Raw genomic sequence first — 23068 nt, forward strand, 5'->3', positions numbered from 1 at the left:
TTTATAGTAAGCATTACATGAAGCACACATAAGTTACCTTTTGCACGCAAATGCATTCTCAGGCAGTTTAACTGCAGATTTTAAAATGAAATATTTGTAATATATTTTATAATATATTAGAAATATGGTATTTTAAAATATATTATATTATTTATATCACCAATTCTGAAAATAAAATGCTTTTAAGAAAATATTTTTTCTAACGTTTTCTTTTCCTCTTTTACAAAAAGCTTTTTTTACAAGCATAAAGTCAAAAGCATAAGTGATTTGCGTAAAGTTTTTTTTTACAAAAAAATAAGTAAATAAATAAAAAATCACGAAAATTATTTATGTTTTTGGCTTTATGCTTGTACTTCACTTTGTTTTACATTTTTTCCCCTTTCTCTAAACTGTTACATTTTAAATGGCATTAATGTATCGATAACTGTAATCAAGCATTGTGCAGGGATTCTTAATAAAATGGAGGTGTTCATGAACAATATTTAAAATTATATAATTCTGATAACTGAAAAATGAATATTCTTTCATTTTTTATTGTCTCAGTAATATTCTAAAGCTTTCTTCTGTTGGATTTTGTCATTTAACATAAAAGTCAAGAAAGTCAATGCAAGAGACAAATTATTTCGTACACTCTGAATAATCATTTAATGTATGTGATTTTGAACTATCATTTTATAGGTTCATTTTTACCCAAGTTCGACCGTGATTCAGCAAATGTTTTTATTAATTTTATCTTAATCTCCTTTGTTTGTCTTTCCCTCCCTTTCACCCACTCGACTTGTCACAGATATCGATAAGATATCACAGATATCGATAAAGAAAGTTCCAGTCAATCCGCTGCTATTCTTTGTATTCGGCTACGTGTTTATATCGATTATTATTAAAGTTATTATTAAAAGGGAACATGGAGCGATGGCAGGGGCGTGTAGCTCTAGTGACCGGGGCGTCCGCGGGCATCGGTTCGGAGCTGTGCAGAATCCTAGTGAAGTATGGCATGTTAGTGGTGGGATGCGCGAGAAGCGTGGACAAGATCAGGGCTATTGCGGATGAAGACGCTTTGAAGGATTCTCCGGGGAAGCTAATTGCCATTAAGTAAGTAAAATCAGATTTTTTCACTACCCGGAAATAATATTTATCTCGACATTAGACAAAGACGGACTCTCTGAATTTAGAATGTATTGGGGAGTTATTAGATTATAGAAAAGAATTATCTCAGAAACAACTTTAAAGCTAATTGATTTCGATGATTTTTAAATCGTGAATTGAGTAAGAATGCAAACATTCTTTTTCCCCGATTAAATAAGAAATGAAATTATAAGGATTATGAGTTATAATTTTTATGGAACATATATTTTTGTTATTCAAACTGTAAATTCTTGTTATTAAACTGTAAACTCTTCGAGCAAAATGCAAATTCTTAAATAATAACTAAAAATACTTTCTGGCTGTAAGGAGAAATTAATTCATAATGAATTAATTTCATTAATTCATTATGAAACATTCTATGAAATAATTCAAAATTTTATTTTTTAATTTAACATTTTGCATTCTAGATTCTCCTTTGAGGCACCTTTACAGTCGTTTTATTTTTGGTGTTTCTTCACTTAAAACAGATGAAATAAATACCTAATGAGGTGTAAGAAGTCGCAGTTCAATTTTTTTTTCAAAAATCAATCAACTATATTTTTTTACATCTTTAAATAATGAGACGAAGCCTTTGTATTAAATGAAAACTTACATACCTAATTACTTTTCCGAATATCAGTTGTTAATGAAAGTTTGCCTTGTGGAATGTCAACGGATTATTCCTGGAAATAGACTGAGTGAATTCCAGAGGTTTTGAAAAACGCTTAGCCTCAGAATGGTAATTATCAAAAAGAATATATTGAATGTCAAGTAGAAATATTTTATTTGCGACATTTCAATGAAAATAGGGAAGATAACAAAACATCAAGTAAACAGAACAATATGGGAAAATGTGGATTAATGGTTAGATAAGCTAATTTCAACGTGCTATTCCGTGAGGTTTGCTTTCCAAAATGACTTTAAAAGTTCGCACTTTGAAATGATGTTTGTAGAATTTTGCTTTGTTTTCGATAAATTTTGGCATTTCAATAGTTAAAGCCAAAATATTTTGTTTCAAATACGTATTTAGGTAATTTTAAAGTTTGCATTTTATTTCTGCAACAGAAGAAAATAATTTTGTTTTCAATAATTGTCTTCCAATTTTCTTTTCATCCTGTCTTTCGATGTCTATAAAAGTTACTCTCTTTAAGAATAAGTATCACTGCATTAGGTTTGTATTCTTTTGAAAAGTGGTTATATGTTGTAGAATAATGTAAAAATGTCAAAGATATTTTGTTATTGTTGTGCCTCAATAAACAGTATTCTGTATTCAAGTTAATTTTATTAACATTTTTTAACATATTTATATCAGGTGCTAGAATGTATTCAATTGAATGAGAATTATAGATGTTTGCTTAACAAATTAGTAGATATTGATTAATTAATTATTGAGAACAAAAGCTGCAATAATGATGTATAGCTCAATAGTTCTAAACGTATTTCAGATGCGACTTGACCAAAGAGTCCGATATCCTGTCTTTGTTCGATGTGATACGCCAGAAAATTGGCCGACTCGATGTCTGCATCAACAACGCCGGACTCGGCTACGACGCTCCTCTTCTTACGGGAACAACGGAGCAATTTAAGAATATGTTGGACGTAAGTAATAACTGAAATCTTTCTTTCTTTCTCGTTTTGGCCAAGTAATCAGCTAAACACTAAATGTATATACAGACAGATTACATTTATAAGGATTAAAAGATTAATACCTCGATCATTAAATCTTCTGTTTGGAATGGGAGACCTAGGGCTCTGAAGCCCTCTTCTATCAACTATTTTAATTGAGTTACGGTAGGTTTAATAGGAAATAGGGTGTTCCAATTCAATTTATTACTCCAATTTTGATGAAAAAAAAATTCTTTTAGATAAAATTATAATTACCATTGAAACTGACAGTTTTTTTTTTTTTTCCTCTTCACATTTTAGTGGTATCAATAATATAAAAATTCATTAAAACTTTATCTCTACTTTCAATAAAGATGAATTTGTGTGTGTTTGTGTTGGCGCTGTGCAAGCCAGACCTTTGGACGCAGAGCTTCCACATTTGATACAGATACACTTTAAGCGACAATGTGCCGGTTGGAGCAGTTTTTTTGAAAGTTTAATGAATTAAAACATAAACTAGATTCTGATGTTTTTTCGAGATAACTTTCAAAAATATCCGCACACATAATTGATTCCTACATCATTTTAAAGTAAAAAATATATATGTAATATTATTTGTTGTGAAGCATGATGCAGTCTGAAGACAATGAAGATACTTTTAATTTCGTGACGTTGTTTTATTTCATTTTGAAGAAGCAAGCATATGTACAAGCGACGAGCACACAGAAAGGAATGTGGGAAGAGCTCTTGGACATTTTATCCCTGGTCTTATATAACCTATGATTTTGATAGGGAAAATACTTCTTTACAGTGCTAATATATTATGAGATTTCGATAGGGATTTTCATTATACGGGTGGACAAGGTAGGGGAAACACAGGGAGATTTTTAAAAAAGAATTTGCTTGATCAGCGGTATTTTATCTCTTCACGCGCAGTGTGGGAAAGTTAGATTTTAGCTGATTCAACAATTTAACAAAGCTTCTCTTGAATTAATTAAGTAGAGATAGTGGAATTGGATCACGAAATAAGAGAATATTTTAGAATTAAGTTACTATGGGCTAAATTAAGATAGAATCTTGAAAATTAATTAAATTGAAATTAGTGTTTAAAATATCATTACATATATATATATATGTTTTAATGGTACCAATTTAGTTGCTGTAAAAAGTTTTCCAAGATTTAATTAATTTTTAATCAAATTTTTAAATATATTTCACAGCATTTTCACCGTTGTGAATGAAACCTGAATTGTTTCATTGTTTTATCAAATATATGACCAGGTGGTTTTCTTCCAGGTGAAGAACGTTTCTGTTTAATTTCTAGATAGCTTACAGACGAATAAAAAAAGTACAGAGGCGTAAATAAATTTAGAGATGAACCGGACATAATAGCGCCATGAAACTGATCTCCATTATAAATGTCCCTAAGTACAAAGGACAGAACACGCATAAGCCTATTAATATAACACGTCTCTAATGCATGACAATTTGACGGACATAAAGGGATATCTAAACGATTTAACTGAAATTAAATATAACCAATATCTTCGGCAAACCAGCTGGTGGACAAAGCTGACTGATTTAAGAATAAGTAAAAATAATTAAACTCTTTAAAGTTTGAGTGTTTGATAATATTTTATGAATTAGAAAACTTGTAAAATAATTATTTATTACAGTAACAATTAACTGATTTTTTAAATTTGTATTGAAAAGTATTTAATTTTATTTTTTCTCCAGAATTTAAATGTTTCCCACTTTTTTATTTTCTTAATTTTCGAATGAATATAATTTTTTCTGAATGTTTTAAGAAACTTATTAGGTTTTAATTTTAACTTTTCCCATTACTTTTTGTATAACCATTTTTAACACTTAAGAAAGATATTTAAATTTTAGAAATAACAGATCCTTGATCCTTGACTAATAAAGTGAGATAATAGTTTGGAAACTTTCCTTTAAAAAAAGAAGCATCAAAGGTAGAAGGTTGATTGTTTTCTGCAGGTGAATGTGATGGCTTTGTGCATCTGTACTCAGCAGGCGGTAAAACTGATGCAGGAGAAAGGCATAGATGATGGTCAGATCATACACATCAGCAGGTAATGATTTCGTTTCAATTAATTGTTTTGATGTAATTTTTTAAAACATAAGAAGTTTCAATAAGACAATAAATAATTAGCATGTAACTATTAAAATTATGACCTCATCAACGGTTCAAGATTCTCGGCTTGGTGTGAAACAGACTAGATTGAACAGAGCAGATTAAAATTGCATCAGCTTTTCAATTTTGGCGACGGGGAGATTTCCTAAAGAAAGAACTTTCTCTTGTGAAAGTGGATTAAAAATGCTTTCCAGTAATCAGAGCAGAAACGGAATGGGTTTGATTTGGATTATAAGGTGCAGAAGGCGATCATTTGATTTAAAGGATCTCAGAACTCCTAAAATTCAGATTTTTCAATGTTTTTGAAAAAATATGTCTTATAGTCTCATCTTTTTTTAACATTTTGGTCCTTAAATTTCAACGATATTATCAAAACTTCCAGAGTTATCTAAACAAACTAAAACAATACCGATTAAATGTGAACAGAGACTTCCTCTGCCAGAATGTCAAAAGACATCAGCAGGTAAAGCACATAAGAAAACAAAACTTAATATTTCAAAAGAGCAATTTAAGCTAACCAAGGGAAGTACCTATGCTTTTTGGAGATTTTAATTTGCGTTACTTCGTCCAAAAAAAAATTGTTATTTTTTACTTTGATGTCATTTTTCTAAAAACAAAAATGAAACTTGTGCGCAGGATATATCAAAAACTACAGAACCTATTCATCTAAAATTTCATGCATATGCCCAAAATTAATTCTTCCATGACTTACATAACGAATTTTAAACAAATCATTCACAAAAAAAATTTTATTTGAATTTTAATTAAATTTTTTCTTAAAATTTTAATTTTTTTAAAATAATTGTATTTTAAAAATATATTTTTCAAAAAGTTTCCAAGACAAAACTAACAATTTAAGCAAACTAAAGGTAATTCTTATGATTCTGGAGCTTTTTAATTTGCATAACTTTCTTCAAATTCTTTTTTTACTATTTTTCAACTTTAATGTCATTTTTCTCAAAAACCGCTTGCTCATAGGATATATCAAAAACTACTTATCCTATTAATCTGAGATTTTACGTACATGCTCAAAATTAGTTCTTGATGACTTACATATCAATTTTTGGAAAAATTATTTACAGAAAATTTTTTACAGGATTTTTAATTAGAGTTTTTCATAAAATTTCATTTTTATAAATAACTGAATTTTAATTTTTTTTCAAAAAGTTTTATAAAAAGTATGTATAACTTTAATTGAGCATTTTTTTTTGCAATTTAATATTAATTTTGTAAATTTTTACCAATTTTTAAATTCAGAATCCTGCACGCAATAAAGTACTAATTTTTAAGATTTTGAAAAATTACCTAATTTATATTTCTTTATAGTTATTTTATTTTTTTACTTGAGATTATATGAAAAAACGATAATTAATGTAATTGTGCATGCCTTTTCTATGGTTAAATTTTTATTTTTTACAATTGTTTCATTTATAAATTAGATGGGTTGGAAAAAGGATGGTATTTTCTTCTTCCATGGGTCAAGAGTCCTGAAACGCCATAAACGCCTCAAACAGATTAAGTTTCTATTAAATGGAAAACAAAATGACTCTTGGACGTAGATACATTTTTTTTATCTTTATGCTTTTTAACGAACGAATCAGCTAATATTATATTATAAGATGCAGAAGCCATTATTTTGATTTCAATGCTTCTAACAAAGGCTTGAATTTCTACAAACTGACTGCTTGTCGTGAGCACATCTTTTATACTTTATGGCCGACGATATCAGCTGGATCTTGTGTATTTATAAATTTACTCCCATAAAAATCATTAACGATTTTAACAAATAAGTGTATTTTATATCTTTTGTTAAAATTTTATAACTCTGATATTTTAAAAAGTTATATTTACTTTTTTATAGTAACTTTGAGAATTTTAATTTAAGTAGTGAATTTATCTGTCAGTTATCAACTAATAATATGGTATATTTTTTACATTTGCATTTATTTATAATTTATGCAATTTCTCTTGCGCTTGAGTGTTCAGGAGATTTTAAAGAAATAGAAATCTGCTATAATGCATTCCGCATTCCTCTGCAGCATAGGTGGCCATTCCATTCCTCAACGCGGAGGTTGGATGGGTGCTCATTTTTATTGCGGCACCAAATTCATGGTTCGAGCCCTCACTGAAGGGCTTAGAAAAGAGATCAAGGCTCTCAAGAGTCACATCAGGGTGGCGGTAAGTTTTTGGATTTTTTATGTATTTACGTTGCATTATCCTTGTATATTTACTTATAATGTTTAATGGTGTTTTGTTTCTTAAGCCCTTATGATCAAGTATTTGTCTTGAAATAAGTATGGTAAATTGTGGTCATAAAAATTCCCTATTCCAATCAAATCGAATCACTCAAATTAAGAATTGTATTGAATAATTTGCCTGAATGAAATAATTTTATCATTACATCGAGCTCAATAGTCACATCCATAATCGATCTACTTAGAATCGTCTTGCTTGTGTGTTAATAAAGGAATTAAGTCATAGGAATAGAGTAAAATATTTCTACATCTTAACTGAGTAAAATATTTTAAATCGTAACAGGAAATATTCAAGATTCCAAAACTCCTCTAATGTCAAAATAAAGTGATATATTTTAAATTTCAAAGTAAGGATTCATTTGATCATTATTTTGGACCAATTTAAGTCATTTTTCAGCTAATGCCTTTTGCAAAATTGAAATCTAACGAAGTGGCGCAATATGTGTGTTAATATTATAGATATATGGATATAAATATTATAGAATATTATAGATATGGATAATCATTGCAGACTTTCTGACAACTCATTTTTTTTTTTTTTTTTAGCATTGTGAACTGTTGTGGATAGTTGCCTTTGATAGTTATGGATGTTAACAAATAGGCAATCAATAATACGGAAAAATGTTAGCGAGAAAACACTGCGCGTTTTATAACTTTTAAAATCACAAGCATAAAATTTCTTAAGTATGCAGAATCCATTTTTGATTTTGATGGTAACAATAGAAACTTTCATTTTGAATATATTATGATAAAAAGAGTTGCACAATGTTGTGTACACCTGTATCTTTAAATGCAGCGAAATAACGCTTAGATGAAATAAAATCTAAAGGTTTTAGTATGCGCTTACAGTAAGTAGGTCAACTATCCATTCAATGAAAAATCTTGAATGTTAATTTTATCTCAAAATCCTTAGTTGGTACAAAAGAGTTATTTAGAAACTTGTTCAGAGTTACTGATTTAGTATCAAATGATTTTTTTGTAAATATTGACAAGACATAATTCAAAAACATTATAATGTATTTTTCTGGTTCAAAGGCAAGTAAAGTGTGATATAAATTTCCAAACATTTATAAACTCATTCAGAGTACACAATCACTTAGAGTATTTTGGAATAGTGGCATGGATGGCGAGCTGTGTGCCTTTTTTAAGGTATTTTGCATAAAATGGTACAGCTTTTACTGCTTATTTCAGTGTTATTTTGTAATGTTTGTTTACTTTAATTTCAACTTCTTTGAAAAAAAGTGAAAAACTAATTTCTTAATAATCATTACTCATTTTCTACATCGGCAACTTGCAAGGTAAGTTACAAAGTTAAAGATTTCTTGGATGTGAAGGATACAACGATTACGAGAAAAATTCAGTTTTCTGCTTTGGCTTTTTCTTGAGAAATAAGATAGTGTTCTTAGTTACCTTTGACAATTTCCTCATCGGGAATTAGAAACCGGCTTTAAATATGATGTATCTTGCATCTTGAATAATTTAATATATGATAGTCATCCACCAATAATGTTTATTTATGAAAAATTAAAAACTGATACTTTTAATCAATATAACATGTAGTGTACGTACATCATACTTTTTACATGTGAAAGCTGATTATTAATAACAATTTATACAGATTGATGTTGAGTATAGAAGAAAACTGACGCCTAGGAGGAAAAAGAGACATGGTGCTAGAAGAGTAATCTGAAGACTATTCTGATTTTTTTTTCGATATGAAACAAAGGCTGTGGAGATAAAGAAAGGTACCAGAGTTAAAAGCACCAGAATAAATAACCATTATTTGTATGTCCAAAAGATGGATGGAAGTGTTGTTCGGTACAATGTGGCAAATTTGAAGAATATCAGTTTGACTAAATCAATGTTGTTTTGGTGGTTGATGATAGCTTTCGGTTGCTCAGGTTTGGATCAGATCTTATTGTTGAGTAGATATGTTTAGATAGCGTAAATGTAAGGAAAAAAGTAGTTCAATTAGAGATTGAACGTTCCACTTGAAATAGGAACTCTTCTTTCTGAAACTAAATTGATCTCATAATCCTTATTGACTTTGAATCAAGTTTCTAAAACTCATATATTTTCTTCTCGTGTGTCATGAGGTCCAACTTTTTATATTTTTATAAAGCTCATTTGCCAATTTTTTTCTTGCGAATTTGGAAGACAAATTACTTTAAATTTAATGAATTAAATAGCTTAAATGCGATACTCAATAAAATATGTTTTGGCTAAAAAAAAATTGTAAAAAAGTAGTATATTGGAATAATTGAAAACAAGTGGTAAAACGAATTCTAAGGCGAAACAGTATTTTATCATTTTATGTGTATTCTTTTCAAATCAATTCAATTCTGTGAAAAGAAATCAAAATAGGTGTTCCCAGCTACCCCTTAATCTTTACGACAAGTGGGAACAAACCAGGGTTATTATGAACGTTATTTCAACAGAATGATTAATTAATTAATTTGGAAAAATAGCCATTGTTTAATAAGCCCTCTGCAACATGATTATGCATTCAATTAAACAACATACTTATTTTCCTTCTCCTAAGAACGTTTACACTGAAGAAAATGACAATATGCAAAATTCGTTCCCAAATGCTCTTATTGACCATATTATATATAAATTTCTTATATAAATATAAAAATTAAAATATTTCTCTATGTTTTAAATAACTGTCTTGGTCATTAGTTTGTGATGTTCTTATAACTTTGAATGATTCTATAAATTATACTATTAGAATACCAAATTTTTAATTTTCTACAATAATTTTTACGTCTGAAAACTGACACACAACAAATTTTATAACATTCAAGATCTGCTGCTAAAAATGATGAAACATACTCATAGAATAATTCTGCTTTACTATATATCTATTCTAGACATTATTTACACAAATATCCATATCTTTTAGGGCACAATTTGGTGCTTTAAAGATTAGTAATGCCCCTGTGTGTGTTGTAAGAGTTTGTCTAAGATTTAGTCCATATATTCAGAATACGATTAGAGTTACATAATGTATATTCATGCTCTAGTTATGTATTGAAAATGCTTTTATCTTTTTTTGTTGTTGATCTTCAATTTCCCGATAATGAATTTCTATAGCTTTTTTTTTCTTCTATTTAATAACGCTTCTATTAAAAGGAAATGCGAACAAGTTATTTAAGAATTTCACGTCCTTCCTCCTGCTTATTTTTCTTTTCTCTTTTTAAGAGTGTTAGCCCAGGATTGGTGGAAACGTCATTTTTTGATACGTACCTGAAGGATAATGCCTCTTTAAAACCAGAAGATTTGTTCAAGAACCAACCTCTGCGATCGAAAGACGTCGTCGACACTGTCGTCTACATCCTGTCAGCCCCTCAGCATGTCGAAGTTCATGACGTTATCATCTGCCCTTACAACACAATCTGAAAGATATGTGTCTTTTGAATCCATATATCTGGGTTCTTAGAACTTTTTAGAGGATTCTGTCAAAGCAATTTTAAATAAAAAGCAATTATGATAATTTTAGAAGTTTACTTTCTTCTTAATTTCGAGACATAATGATTGCCAAATCCATTTTACATTTTAAGAAAATTCTTTAGAAAAATTCTATTCTATTTTATTATTTAATTGTTTTAAATATATTTCACTATTAGAAGGAAAAGAAACTAAAAAAGAGCACAATATGTTAAAGCATGTGTCCTCTTATATTTTTCTATAAAATGAAACATAAATTTACAAAATTCTTTAAAAAAACCGTTTTATGAGATTGAAAGGCAATTAGAGGGGGGGGGGGATACCGCTTTAAATTTCTTTAATTAAAAAAGTACACTCCCGTGTATCCTGTTCGTGACAATATGGCTTCCATGCTATCCGGCAAAGTTTTCTTTTATCGCAGTTAAAGGAGGTCCAGTCACAAAATACGAATTGTGACTGGAAAAGAGTGGCGTTCTGCTCGTTATTCATTTTTCAGTCAATGTGTTACGAACCTCAATTGTTGCTGCTTTCCCTGATTATAACTGTACAGAGCGCAAAATATTCGTAAATTGTTCTTGGGGATATGCTTAATGTTTTTTTTTAAGTGTGCCTTAGTGGAAAATTTAGATATGGGTGAAAAACGAAAAAAGTTGTAGTGACTATGAAGAAGAAATTACGCTCTTTAAAGAGACTAGATTCTGGTAAAAAATATATCTTCGGAGATAGGAGTTGGGAAAAGTGCAATGGAGGATTGGTAAAAATTCGGACAGAAATTGAAAAATGGCGCGTTGCACAAGCTAGGGGAAGTAAAATAAAAGTAAGAAAAAACCATTCACATTTTACGAGGCTTGAGATAAATGGAGGGCTTAGTACTCAATAAGGTGAGAATATAAGTATTATAACAGTGTGTTCTGGTATAATAATTTTGTCTTCTGGTATTGGTGGGCAAAGAAATGAGATCATAGAACTCCGGCCTATCCGGCTTTTTTGTTATGCGGTCTGCACTTCCGTCACATTCAGCCTGATATTCGGGAGTGTACTATATTAGAAGCCGGCGTCCTTGCATAGGGGTAGCGCATCTCCCTCGTGATCTCTCGGGTTCGAATCCCGGTTCGGGCATGGTTGTTCTTCATCTGTGTTCTATCTGTTAGGGGTGTGAATGGGCCCCCCTGTAAAAAGGGGTTGTGTAAGCGAATGTATGAGTTTCATCTTCATATGAACTAGAAGTCAGACTTCTTCCTACGGGTGCTCAGAGATCTTTACCCTCAGAAGCTACTGCATCCCCTTTCCGTGGTAACGCGGACACGACTTCATCACTATATTAGAAATTTACTTTCCTGTAAAATAAATTTCCAGTAATATATTAAAACATCCATTTTATCTTAAAAACCTTGTTCGGAAATAAAGTACATGTTTAGACCTCTGTGGTTAATAATAAGAATAAGATAATTCCGAGTTTTACATGGAGTAAGTTGGGAAAATTGGAGGTAAAATGCAAAAAACTTTTTATTAGTTTGGTTTATTTAAAATATGCTAAAATATGAATGTTGTTTAAAAATATACGGCAACACAAAGAAGTTTCTATTAAAATATCTACTACAAAATAAACAATTAAGAAACATCTTATTTGTTTATGATTTCGAATCTATATTTCGATCAACCTCTTGCTGAGTTGGTTCAAACTTTGATAGATTACGAAATGTTATCAATTTCTCTTCGTTTTGTAGTTATCGTGTAACCGTACAGCAGGACAGCACTTCCTCTGAAAGGAATTTGCTCAAAGCTTGATAAAAAAAATCTACAAATTTGATGTAAAGACTTTCACCAGTCTAGCCCAGAGCATTTTTCAGTTGTCTTTTTCAAACACGCACAGACAGACATACTCCAAAAATGTATTTTTTGAATTCAAAGCGATCTAACACGTAGAAAGTCGTCCAAATCTCCGATCCTAAGATTTTTTTTTTTTTTTTTTTTGACGATTTACAAAACTTACTCTGCATTACGCGAAAGTAAAAAAAACGAGTGAATGAGCAGATGGGAGAAATTTTACTTCTAAATTGCCGTATTGTGGAGAAATCTGAGATGCAAATAAACCACGATATTTTTCCTTACTTATATCAACTATAAAGCTCAAACTTGTGAATTAGGCCCACCAAATAAATAGGAGAACTGAAAATCTATTCAGACTGAATAAAACAACATACGACAAAATTTCCTTATAAGGAAATTTCTTTGTTTTCGGAATTACATTATAATTACACATGTTTACTTGTTTAGTGAAAATACATTGGTATGAAATTTAATTTATCTAAAAATATTCTTTCTTTCTTTCTTTCTCTCTCTCTCTTTGTCTTCATTCTGACTAGCCAGCTCCAGATTCTGTTTTTCCGAGTCAGATTGTAAAAAAGTCAAAAAACATTGTTTTGGACGACAACAATGTGAGCATAACTTTTTCTTTCACTATTATTTGTTTATTAAGTGTTTTGAAATAAATTATTTTTATTTCTAAATTAATTTCTACCATTTTTGAAGAATTTTCGGTGCAAAAATAAAAAGAATCTTGACATTTTTTTCCCGAAATTTTATGGCAAATTATAAATATTTGGAAAGGTATCCAGTTCCTTTGATACCTTTACATTATTTCATATTATGAAAAATCCACTCTTAGCAGCTTCAATTATTATATTCAACCCCGTCAAAAATGGGCCCACGTAAAATATAATCAAAATTTGTAATTTTCATTAGATGTGTTTTTATAGAAACTTATATTTTTCTCAATGAAAGTGTGTTTATATAATCAAAATTTGGTTATATTTTAAGCACAAATTTATTCCAACATTTTAACGTGTATCAGAAAGGGTTTTGGAGCTTACTTCTACAATACAGCAATTGGAAAAAAATAGAGGTCATTTTAAATTTTTCGGGATTAAATCTTTTTTTAAAATTTGAGTTTAAATGTAGTTTAAGTTTTTTTCTTTGATATATTGGAAGAATATCTTACTTTAAAATACTTTATAATATTAAGAATTTCAGTAGTAGGAGCCTTATTAAAAAGGATAAACAAATTGTCCGTTGATTTTCTCGTTGCTCGTAATTACTTACAGCCGAAATTTGGCTGATAGTAAAAATGTTTTCTCGATTTCATTTATTTTTAAATTTTTTCTCCTTATCGCCTTTCTACAGATACTGATAAGGATAATATGAATTCTCAGTATATTATTGTTGTCTGTGTTACTCAATTTTCTTATAAAAATACAAGACCGAAAATGTTAGAGCAGTGCAATTTTCGTGACTATTCCATCGATATAGCCGATTACGATTGAATTCTATCGATTTAGTGGGATGTCATATTGCGCCGCACTCTGGTGGAGTATGGTATACGATGATGGAAAGCTCGGAAAACGTGGGCACGGTCTAGATCATTGCTAAAGAAGACACTGTGAAATCTTTACCAGGAAAAGGAATCATCATAAAGCAAGACACACCTGATATTCACTTTAAGGACTTTGAAACACATTTAATTTTATGCTCTTAATTCGTCAAAATAAACGAATTAAACCTGTCTATACAGGTGGCGCGAGTATTTTGTCAACAGAATTGCTACTTTTCCCACAGAGAAATAAATTTGAAGTATTCTGAGAAATTTGCAATTTTAAAAAAATGAAAGAAAGTCTTGATTTGTTTCTCATACTTACCACCCAATTCTGAACCTCTTATTAAAAATGGAGTGGAAATAAAAAAAACTCAGGCCCCAATTAACAAGACATTGGGAAATGCCGATAAAAATAAAAGATAAGTCTGTGCGGAACTAAGAGTGATAAATTCTACCCTGTCTGGATATTTGAATTCTGAAGAATTGTACAGTCGAATGAATAACATGATTTAGTTAGTTACATGATGGCCATTAGGGTGAATTGAAAAATTAAAATTTGTCGAGTCAAATGGAACTAAATGTAAAACTTGTCTGTTTTCTACACATCATTACTACATTTCTTATAAGAATTTTTACACTCCATCTTCATTCTCCGTAAGATTCAAAAGATTTTAATTTTTATAAGAAAATCACAGTTTTTGTATTATTATTATTGTTTTAATTTATAATAATTTATTTAATGCTTAGTAGATTTATCATTATAATTTTGAAGGAACTTATTTCTAATTACATTGGTTTTGAAACTTTCTTTCGAGTGTGAAATGTCTCGAGAGAAAGCATCATAAATAAAATGGAGTATGAAAAATATGGCGGAAAGGTATTCCGTAGCAAATTGGCTACTTAGTTTTGATAAGTTTCGCTTGCAACTTGATATCAGACCTGCGTTTCTAATCAGCGATTCCATTCTTTTTTTAGTGTTTGATTTTTAAATTTCTGAAGTTTTTCTTTGGATATTAGTATATTCAATTTTTATTTATATAGTTACTGATCACCTGAATTTATTTAGTAATTGCAATTGTAGCTCAGACTAGAAATCGACAATTCAAAGGGACTCAGCAGTGTTATTCTACCAGCACATGGAGATGTATTACTACTGTAATTAGATCATCTCAAGTGTCAAAAAAAAAATCCTAAAGTGAGATCGCTAATAAGATGAAAAGAAATTTTGATGCAAATCTTCAATTCCAGTTCTTTATGTAAAAATTAATAAAAAGATAATAAAAAGAAACATGACACGCTATTAACCCTTTGACCAATGAATTCACTTAATTTCCTAATTAGATGACACATCCTTTTTGGGACATTTATTATTATTTTAATTCCTATAAGAATATAAGGGCATTTAAGATATTAAATTGTTTTGAAGTGATTTTTGAAGATTAAAATTAAAAGTTCAGTAATTCGTTGCGCAAATCAGACTTGTCAGTGTATTGCGAAAGGTAGTTTAAAACTTCTTACACTGACAGGAAAGAGGCTTCTAGTTTTTAAAATAAAATTCAATACTTCAGAGAAGAAAGAAAGGGAAACCTCTTGACATTTCTACGTTCACTTACATGGACTTATATTCTCCGTGCCGGTGAAATCACGGAAAGTGCTAGAACAAGAATAATAATTCTTAATTTACCAGAGATCTGAGAGAGTAATGATTATTGGCATTTGTGATCTACAAAACCACTCAAAGGTGATCCACAAACCAATTAAAGGTTTAATCACAAAGGTGATCCACAAACCGTTGAAAAGGGAGGAAAAAAAACTGCCGCCAGAATGGAGCAACCAAGTTTTATAAAAGGCAAGCGTCGGTAAATTTCAGCGGGAAGGAATGGGAAAAACCTCAAATATCATCAGCTTTAAGCGGAAGATATGACGTCAGAGTTACACGGACATTAATGCACTCCATCTCAAAATTGCTTCAAATTTTCGAGGAACAATTTCAGCTTTAATGGAAAATGTTACATCCGAATTTCTAACAACGCGGATATCAATATATAAACCAAACATTCTCTTCTCAAAATTGGTTCACGTTTCTGCGATTAAGCAAAGTTAAAACTTGTAATATTTGCTAGAACATGCAACATATATGTAGATGTTGGTCTTTCCATTGGAGCCCTTGCTTCAGCATTACTTCATAATCTCAGCTGTTAAAAAAAGCTGATGAAAGTTTTCAAATCCTTATTGATGGGAAGCAAGTTCAGAAAAAGAAAGCGAAATCTATACGTAAAGTTCATGAGTAAAATCTGAAAGAAGAAATAGCACTTTTTTGATTTGTTTATTTCGATATTTGGAAATACAGTACACTTCCGAGTATCAGGCCTAATGTGGCGGAAGGGCAGACAGGATAACAAAAAGGCCAGATAGGCCGGAGTTCTGTGAACTCTTTTCTTTGCCCACCAATACCAGAAGATAAAGTTTCTATACCGAAACTCACTGTTATAATACGTATTTTCTCACTTCTTATTGAGTATTAAGCCCCCCCCCATTTATCTCAAACCGAGTAGAATATGAAAGCGGTCCGGTGAATCTTAGCAGCAGTTGCTGGATTTTGCTGTTACACCAGAGTCTAATCGCTGTGTAGGGCGTAATTTCTCCTCCATAGATATTATAACCTTTTTTTTTTTTTTAGTTTCATGAAATATTCACTGTGGTGCACTTAAAAAAAAGCATTAAGCATAACCCAATTTATAAATACTGTACGTACTGTGTAGTTATAATAAGGAACAGCGGCAATAACTAAGGCCTGTAACACACTGATTAAACAATCAACAACGAGCAGAACGCTGCTAATAAATGTCACAACTTGCATTTTGTACACGACACGTGGGAAGGTCGCATCAGACGCCTACTTCCAATGCCTTGGCAATGTTGCCAATGCAACGACTTACCTTCCTCATTTAATTGCGATAAAAGAAAACTAAACCGGATTGTACGGAAGCCGGATACTCGGAAGTGTACTGTACAAATTTAGATGATGGAAAAGACAAAAGATGGTTATTTTCACCGGTGTTATTATGTCAATCACAAGTTCAAGAACCTATTAACATGTGTATTGGCTATGTTTTATCACTTTCTAGATCACGACAGAGTGTCAAATATGCATTTGTTCTCCGAAACTAAAGACAGACATCTGAAATTGCAATGATTAGGATGCGATGGCATTGGTGTGTTACAAAATAAATTGGCGACATTATATACTTATTTCAAAAAGCGATTGTCAGTTCCTTATAGTGGCTGGTTTGTTAATTTTATTTTAATGATATTTAGCTTAGGTATTTAATGGAATATTGGAATTGACGAACGATTGACCCTCAAGATAGTTTGCAGCCAACATGCAATCTTCCGTTCTGAAACAAACTGTGTGAGCAAAAAATTAAACGAAATAACATCTTTGCGCAGCCGGAGAGCAAACATATTGCTATACTTACTGATGAAAGATTACAGATTCAAGACAAAGCTATAGAAAGAATACTGTTCATGATCTGATTCTTCACTATACTGTTCATGCAAAATGCTAATATTAAACAACGATTTCTGCGCGCGAGTGTATGAAAGGGTAGCTATTATTTAGTTCTTGAAATAGTTATCTCGTCATCATTATTGCTGAAAAGGGATAGAAAAACAAATTTCCACCAATTAATTCTATTTTTGTTGTCAAAATCTGTTTTTCTCAAGAAAATGCAAATCCTAGAGCGATGAATAGGGTACCGATGGATAAGCATTTTCACCGAATTCTGGCATATCATAACAGATAACTTTAAAAAAAATGCAGAGTTTAAATTTTAATTGAAGAATTCTTTATTTATGTATCATATATAGATTATCCGGCAATCACCTATCACTAAATCTACTGTCATAATTGTACCATACGCATTTATCTTTAAGATATGACAAAGCACATTGCTTTTCTTTATTTATTACCGAATTTATAGTTTCTGCTATTTTAGAAGTGTTTACACATCATGGAGCGTTGGCAAGGGCGCGTGGCTCTCGTTACCGGGGCTTCTTCGGGGATCGGAGCAGAACTTTGCCTAGCCCTGGTGCGACACGGCCTAGTGGTTGTGGGATGCGCCAGAAGCGTGGATAAAATCAAAGCAATCGCGGAAGAAGAAAAAGTGAAGATTTCGCCAGGGAAATTGATCGCATCAAGTAAATCCCCATAAAACAGATCTTTCATACTTTTCGGGTCCACATTATTTATCTGGTCAAATTATAATAGATCAATGCTTAAGATGGTTTTAAATAAATTTATTATGAGTTAAAAATATTAAGTTTAGCATGATTTAGCTTTGATATCTCAAAGTTTTGACGTGCATGCAAAAATGAGCGAGAATAAGAATATGATCAAGATTAGTAATATTATTTTAGTATTATAGAAATTCGAAAAAAAATGGTCATGAAGTTGATTTTATTTACTCACTGTATACTTTTTACATTTTTCAAACTTTTTGTATTTAATATTTAAAATTTATTGGTGAATTTCAAGTACTTATATTGTGAATTCTGTTTTGCAGTAGTGCGATACGTCATACCTATCAATGATAAAATTGTATGTTTCATCTGTTTTATACACACGTTACTCAATCTCTGCTAATATGCAAATAACATACCAGTATAAAAATTCACTTATATTTTCAAATGCAAGAAGACATCATCATAGGACTTATTATAACAATAATACCGAAAGAACATTGCTTATATAATTTTGCTATCTATTTTAGCTTAATCGCATGATTCATACTAAAATATTTGTTAACCACAATCTTAATAATTCATTGAACACAGTTATATAAAGAAACCGAATTATTAAGAAATTGAGTTTAAATCTAATTTTGAAAAATTCATTAAAATTAAAAATAAAACTGAGCAGAAAAAAATCAGTATCAGTAAAAAGATTATTGGATTTTTTTATTTCTTAAATGGTAATTTCTTAATGATTTTTTTGTGCGATTTTATGTTCCAAAATTATAGAAAGAAAAAAAAATTTTAAAATTCCAACTAATTTTTAATTAATTAAAAGGCAATAAAAATACTAAAGGTCTTTCCTAATGTGATTTGAGTAACTACTAGCCATAGTTTTTATTTTTCGCTCCAGCTTTAGATTTCCCGCAGAGCACTACGGATAATTTTGACAGCAAGTCGCTTAGAATAATGCAATTTACAGACAATTTATAATATTTCAAACATAAATAATACCTCTCATTATATTACAAAGTATGAAGATTTATGAAACAATTATTTTTAGCATTTAAACATAAAAGAACATTACATTTGCTAAATGATCACTAAGTACACTTACCCTTCTATCACCTTTACATTATATCACCTTTACTTATCACCCTCACATAGTGGAATTTCATACTTCAATCTGAAAATATTGGCCAGTGACCAGAGCCATCTCTTCGTACATCCATACATGAGATGACCCTCTAGATCTGTTTAAGTTATATAGAACCGATTTGCATATTGATGTATTTTTACATCACAAAAATGCTACATTTTTTCTTCCATATATTTATAAGTATATGATAAACATAAATATCATTCGTTACTCTTACTTTTTTTTCTATCCGAAAACAGTTTTCCCTGTATAAGTTGTTACTTTTCACAGAAATAATCGTAATTCGTAACACCCGCAGAAATGAAATTGTATTCAGAATGCTCAATGAAGAGAAAGAAATAAATTCTACTTGCTTTCCGAAACGATAAAATAGTTTGGGTAAAATTAAAATTTAAAAAATGAACACTATTTGAAGGCTACTACATAAAGAGATGTGAGATTTTAAACATACGATGCAGATCTACATCGCTGTGCATTTAAGGGTTAAAACTGTGACTTACTTCTTCATTTCAGGTGCGATTTGTCTAAAGAATCTGAAATCCTATCCATGTTCAAAGAGATCCGGCAGACATGCGGTAGAGTGGACATCTGCATCAACAATGCCGGACTCGGTGACGAAGCTCCTCTTCTTACAGGAAGCACGGCAGAATTCAGAAATATGCTGGACGTGAGTACTTTGAATAGAAGAAATTGGGTATCTCCTGACGACTTTCATTCTTCAATAAAAAAATCGAACCTATTTTGCAGGTGAATGTAATGGCCCTGTGCATCTGTACTCAGCAATCTTTTCAACTAATGCAAGAGAAAGGGATAGACGACGGGCAAATCATACACATCAGCAGGTATTTTTTTATGTGTTTCTGTTTAGTTTTTTCGCTTAGAGAAGGCAACCCAGCACACCTTTTGGACACCGTCCCTTCTATCGAATGGGTTGGAAACTCGATATAAAAATTACAGCTTTGATATCATACTTGCTTACTTAATTTCATATATTTAACTTATTGCGCTTTTTGAGTCTCGCGTTAGAATTCCCAGAATTAAACAAATTGACAAATATAGTTTTGCGACAATATATATCGTGTTCACATGGACAGACAAACATGCCGCACCCAAATGGCCATTATTCTAAAGACGTTTTTTTTTCCCCTCCAGTTTATCTTCATAATATGAGTCTTCCACCAGGTTAAGATGATCTAATAATACATCCCCGTTAAACATATAGCATGAAAAACTCACGAAATAAAATAAAATAAACTTTTGTTCCCATCAAAAGAATGATTACTAAATAAATAAAACTAAACAAAAATGCGCATTTATTGTTTAAATTCTGAACTGTTTGTTTTCAGTAGAGCAGTAAGAGGGGGAGACCATTTTGTAATTTGGAAGCAGCTGCGCATAAATCCCGTATATATCGGTAAATGCTGGAATGTGCAATAAAAAGTTCTGTATTTTTCTACAAATACAGCGTTTTAAAGCCTCGCAAATTGTGTAAAAATTGTCAGTTTCACTATAACTGCAAGCTTTAGTAAATATTGATTGATTGGGACGAAAGAGGTATTAAGGGGTTCGCATTTGGTGGGGACACAAATTTCCTCTTAAGAGATTTTGTTCAAAATTTGATAAAAATCTGCAAATTTGGTGCACGACAGTATATGAAATTTCATCCGCCTAGCTGAAAGCGAGTTTGAATTATCTTTGTCACAGACAGACATACTTGTCAAATATCTATTTTTCGAATTCAGAGAGCTGTAAGAAGTGGAGATTTCAACGTGTAGACGTCACAATCTCGAGTTTGAATTTTTTTTGACGATTACAAATCTTTCCATATACTTTGTATACGAGGTGGTAAAAAGTTAAAATTTACAAATCAAATCATGCTGCTGATTTTTAGTTGAATGATGTGAAAAACTTCCACGGTTGTCGTTTCAATAATGAAGCATTATAAATAATGAAAGCATAATACATTATTTTGTCTCTTGTCTTACAGCATGTTGGGTCATAAATTATCAACAGCTGTTCCTGGAGCTCATTTCTACTGCGGTACAAAATTCATGGTTAGAGCCCTCTCTGAAGGACACAGGAGGGAGCTGAAAGCCATCAAAAGCCGTATCAAAGTATCGGTAGGCCCTTATTTTTTTTATTTTATTTTATTCATTCTGACTTAAATCTAAAATATAATACATTATTCAGAGATTAATACAGAAATACGGACCAAAATAGAACAGAAAAAGTAAGACGGATTGAGACTCAATTTACTAAATTTAAACGGTTGTACTTTTGATGACAGGTTTTATTGGCCTAGATTATGTTTATGCAGAAAAACAAAATGTCTTTTTGATCATTATTCAATCAAGATTATAAAAGTGTGATGTTTTTTAATAAATTTTTAATCATTCTAAATGGTAAAATTTTAGCTAAGTAAAGAAAATTGAAGATTCAGTTTCAGTGCAAGATTCTTTTTTTTTTTTTTTTTTTTTTTTTTTTAGTTTTATGACCCACAAATGTTAACAAAAGAAGTGATATGCTACAATTAGCCACCCGGAAAACGGATATTATGCTGCCTGCAGCCATCATGAATTGTTGCAATTATTAGAAAAGAAATATCTGCTGAGTCGAAACTACAAACAAAGTATATTTTTAAAATTTAATTTCTTCGCGCATCACATTTATAGCACTACATGGCTGCTGCAATTATTAACAATGTATATTAAATGATTGTAACCGTTTTTTTATATATCGAAACTAAATATGATGTCATTTTTTGTGCATCTCTATATGTATTATTTTAATATTTTCAGAACTTAATTATCAGCGAATCGATTCATTTCATAACATTTTTGATAGAATCTAGTGACGCCACCTCATAATGTTTCAGAAAAACAATTGCAATATTTAAAATAATGAATTGCAGATTATGGATAAAATAGTAGACATATAACATCTTATTGTTTCGAATATTAAAAGAGGTGTGTTTTAAAATATATTTCCATTCAATTTATTCTTGCAGTGCATCAGTCCGGGTGTTGTGGAGACACGATATTTGGCTAACTTTTGGAAGAAGGACCCAACAAAAGACCCGAGTAGCCATCTGAAGAGTTTCGAATGTTTGCAACCGAAGGAGATTGCCGACAGTGTCCTCTACGTACTCAGCACACCTGCTCCTGTCGAAATCAACGACATTCTTATCCAGTCCAGAGAACATTCGTTTCTTTGTAACGTCAAATTGTAATCTATTACAATGAAATTTTTGCATTTACAGAAAACAGAATAACATTTTTTAGGTAGTTTGTTTCTGAATCAGAATGTGTTTTTTCAGTCAGTTTCATTTCTGAATCTCAATGCAAATAAATGATAAAATACTTTGCAAAAAAATCAAAATTTCGGGATCAATAAATGAAAGACGGCAGTTTGTAAGGGATCTGAATAAGAATATAAATAACTCCTCCACCCATTTATTCTTTAGCATTTAATGTATCTTATAAATGTAAAATAACGCGATTTTATATAGGATATACAGGGTGGTTGTAAAAGTTACCCTGTCTAGACCTATGTAGTGTCCGCTCTAGGGGAAGGATGTCGAAGAAACTTGATACTTAGGTTGAATGGATCATGGGGGAAAGAAATCAGCAATAAAAAAAAATTAGTTTAAATTTCAACCTCCAAGTGAGAAGGCGGCACATGAAAAACAAAAAACACAATTTGGAACTTAAAAA

At 30.8% G+C, this 23068-nt stretch overlaps 2 protein-coding genes across 2 annotated transcripts; both read left to right on the plus strand.

Annotated features, from left to right (window-relative positions):
• The first annotated feature begins 818 nt into the window (after nt 1–818).
• On the plus strand, nt 819–10636 carry LOC129966100 (dehydrogenase/reductase SDR family member 11-like). The gene is made up of 5 exons (XM_056080482.1): nt 819–1092; nt 2571–2724; nt 4729–4823; nt 6925–7063; nt 10345–10636. Exons 1-5 carry the CDS (start codon nt 905–907, stop codon nt 10540–10542), a joined length of 774 nt encoding a protein of 257 aa, XP_055936457.1. The 5' UTR covers nt 819–904; the 3' UTR covers nt 10543–10636.
• Nucleotides 10637–17972: 7336 nt separating this feature from the next.
• Nucleotides 17973–22635, plus strand: LOC129981137 (dehydrogenase/reductase SDR family member 11-like). The gene is made up of 5 exons (XM_056091874.1): nt 17973–18158; nt 19863–20022; nt 20103–20197; nt 21343–21475; nt 22363–22635. Exons 1-5 carry the CDS (start codon nt 17977–17979, stop codon nt 22582–22584), a joined length of 792 nt encoding a protein of 263 aa, XP_055947849.1. The 5' UTR covers nt 17973–17976; the 3' UTR covers nt 22585–22635.
• Nucleotides 22636–23068: the final 433 nt, after the last annotated feature.

The sequence above is a fragment of the Argiope bruennichi genome, chromosome 1 (genome assembly GCF_947563725.1).
Source record: "Argiope bruennichi chromosome 1, qqArgBrue1.1, whole genome shotgun sequence".
NCBI lineage: Eukaryota > Metazoa > Arthropoda > Arachnida > Araneae > Araneidae > Argiope > Argiope bruennichi.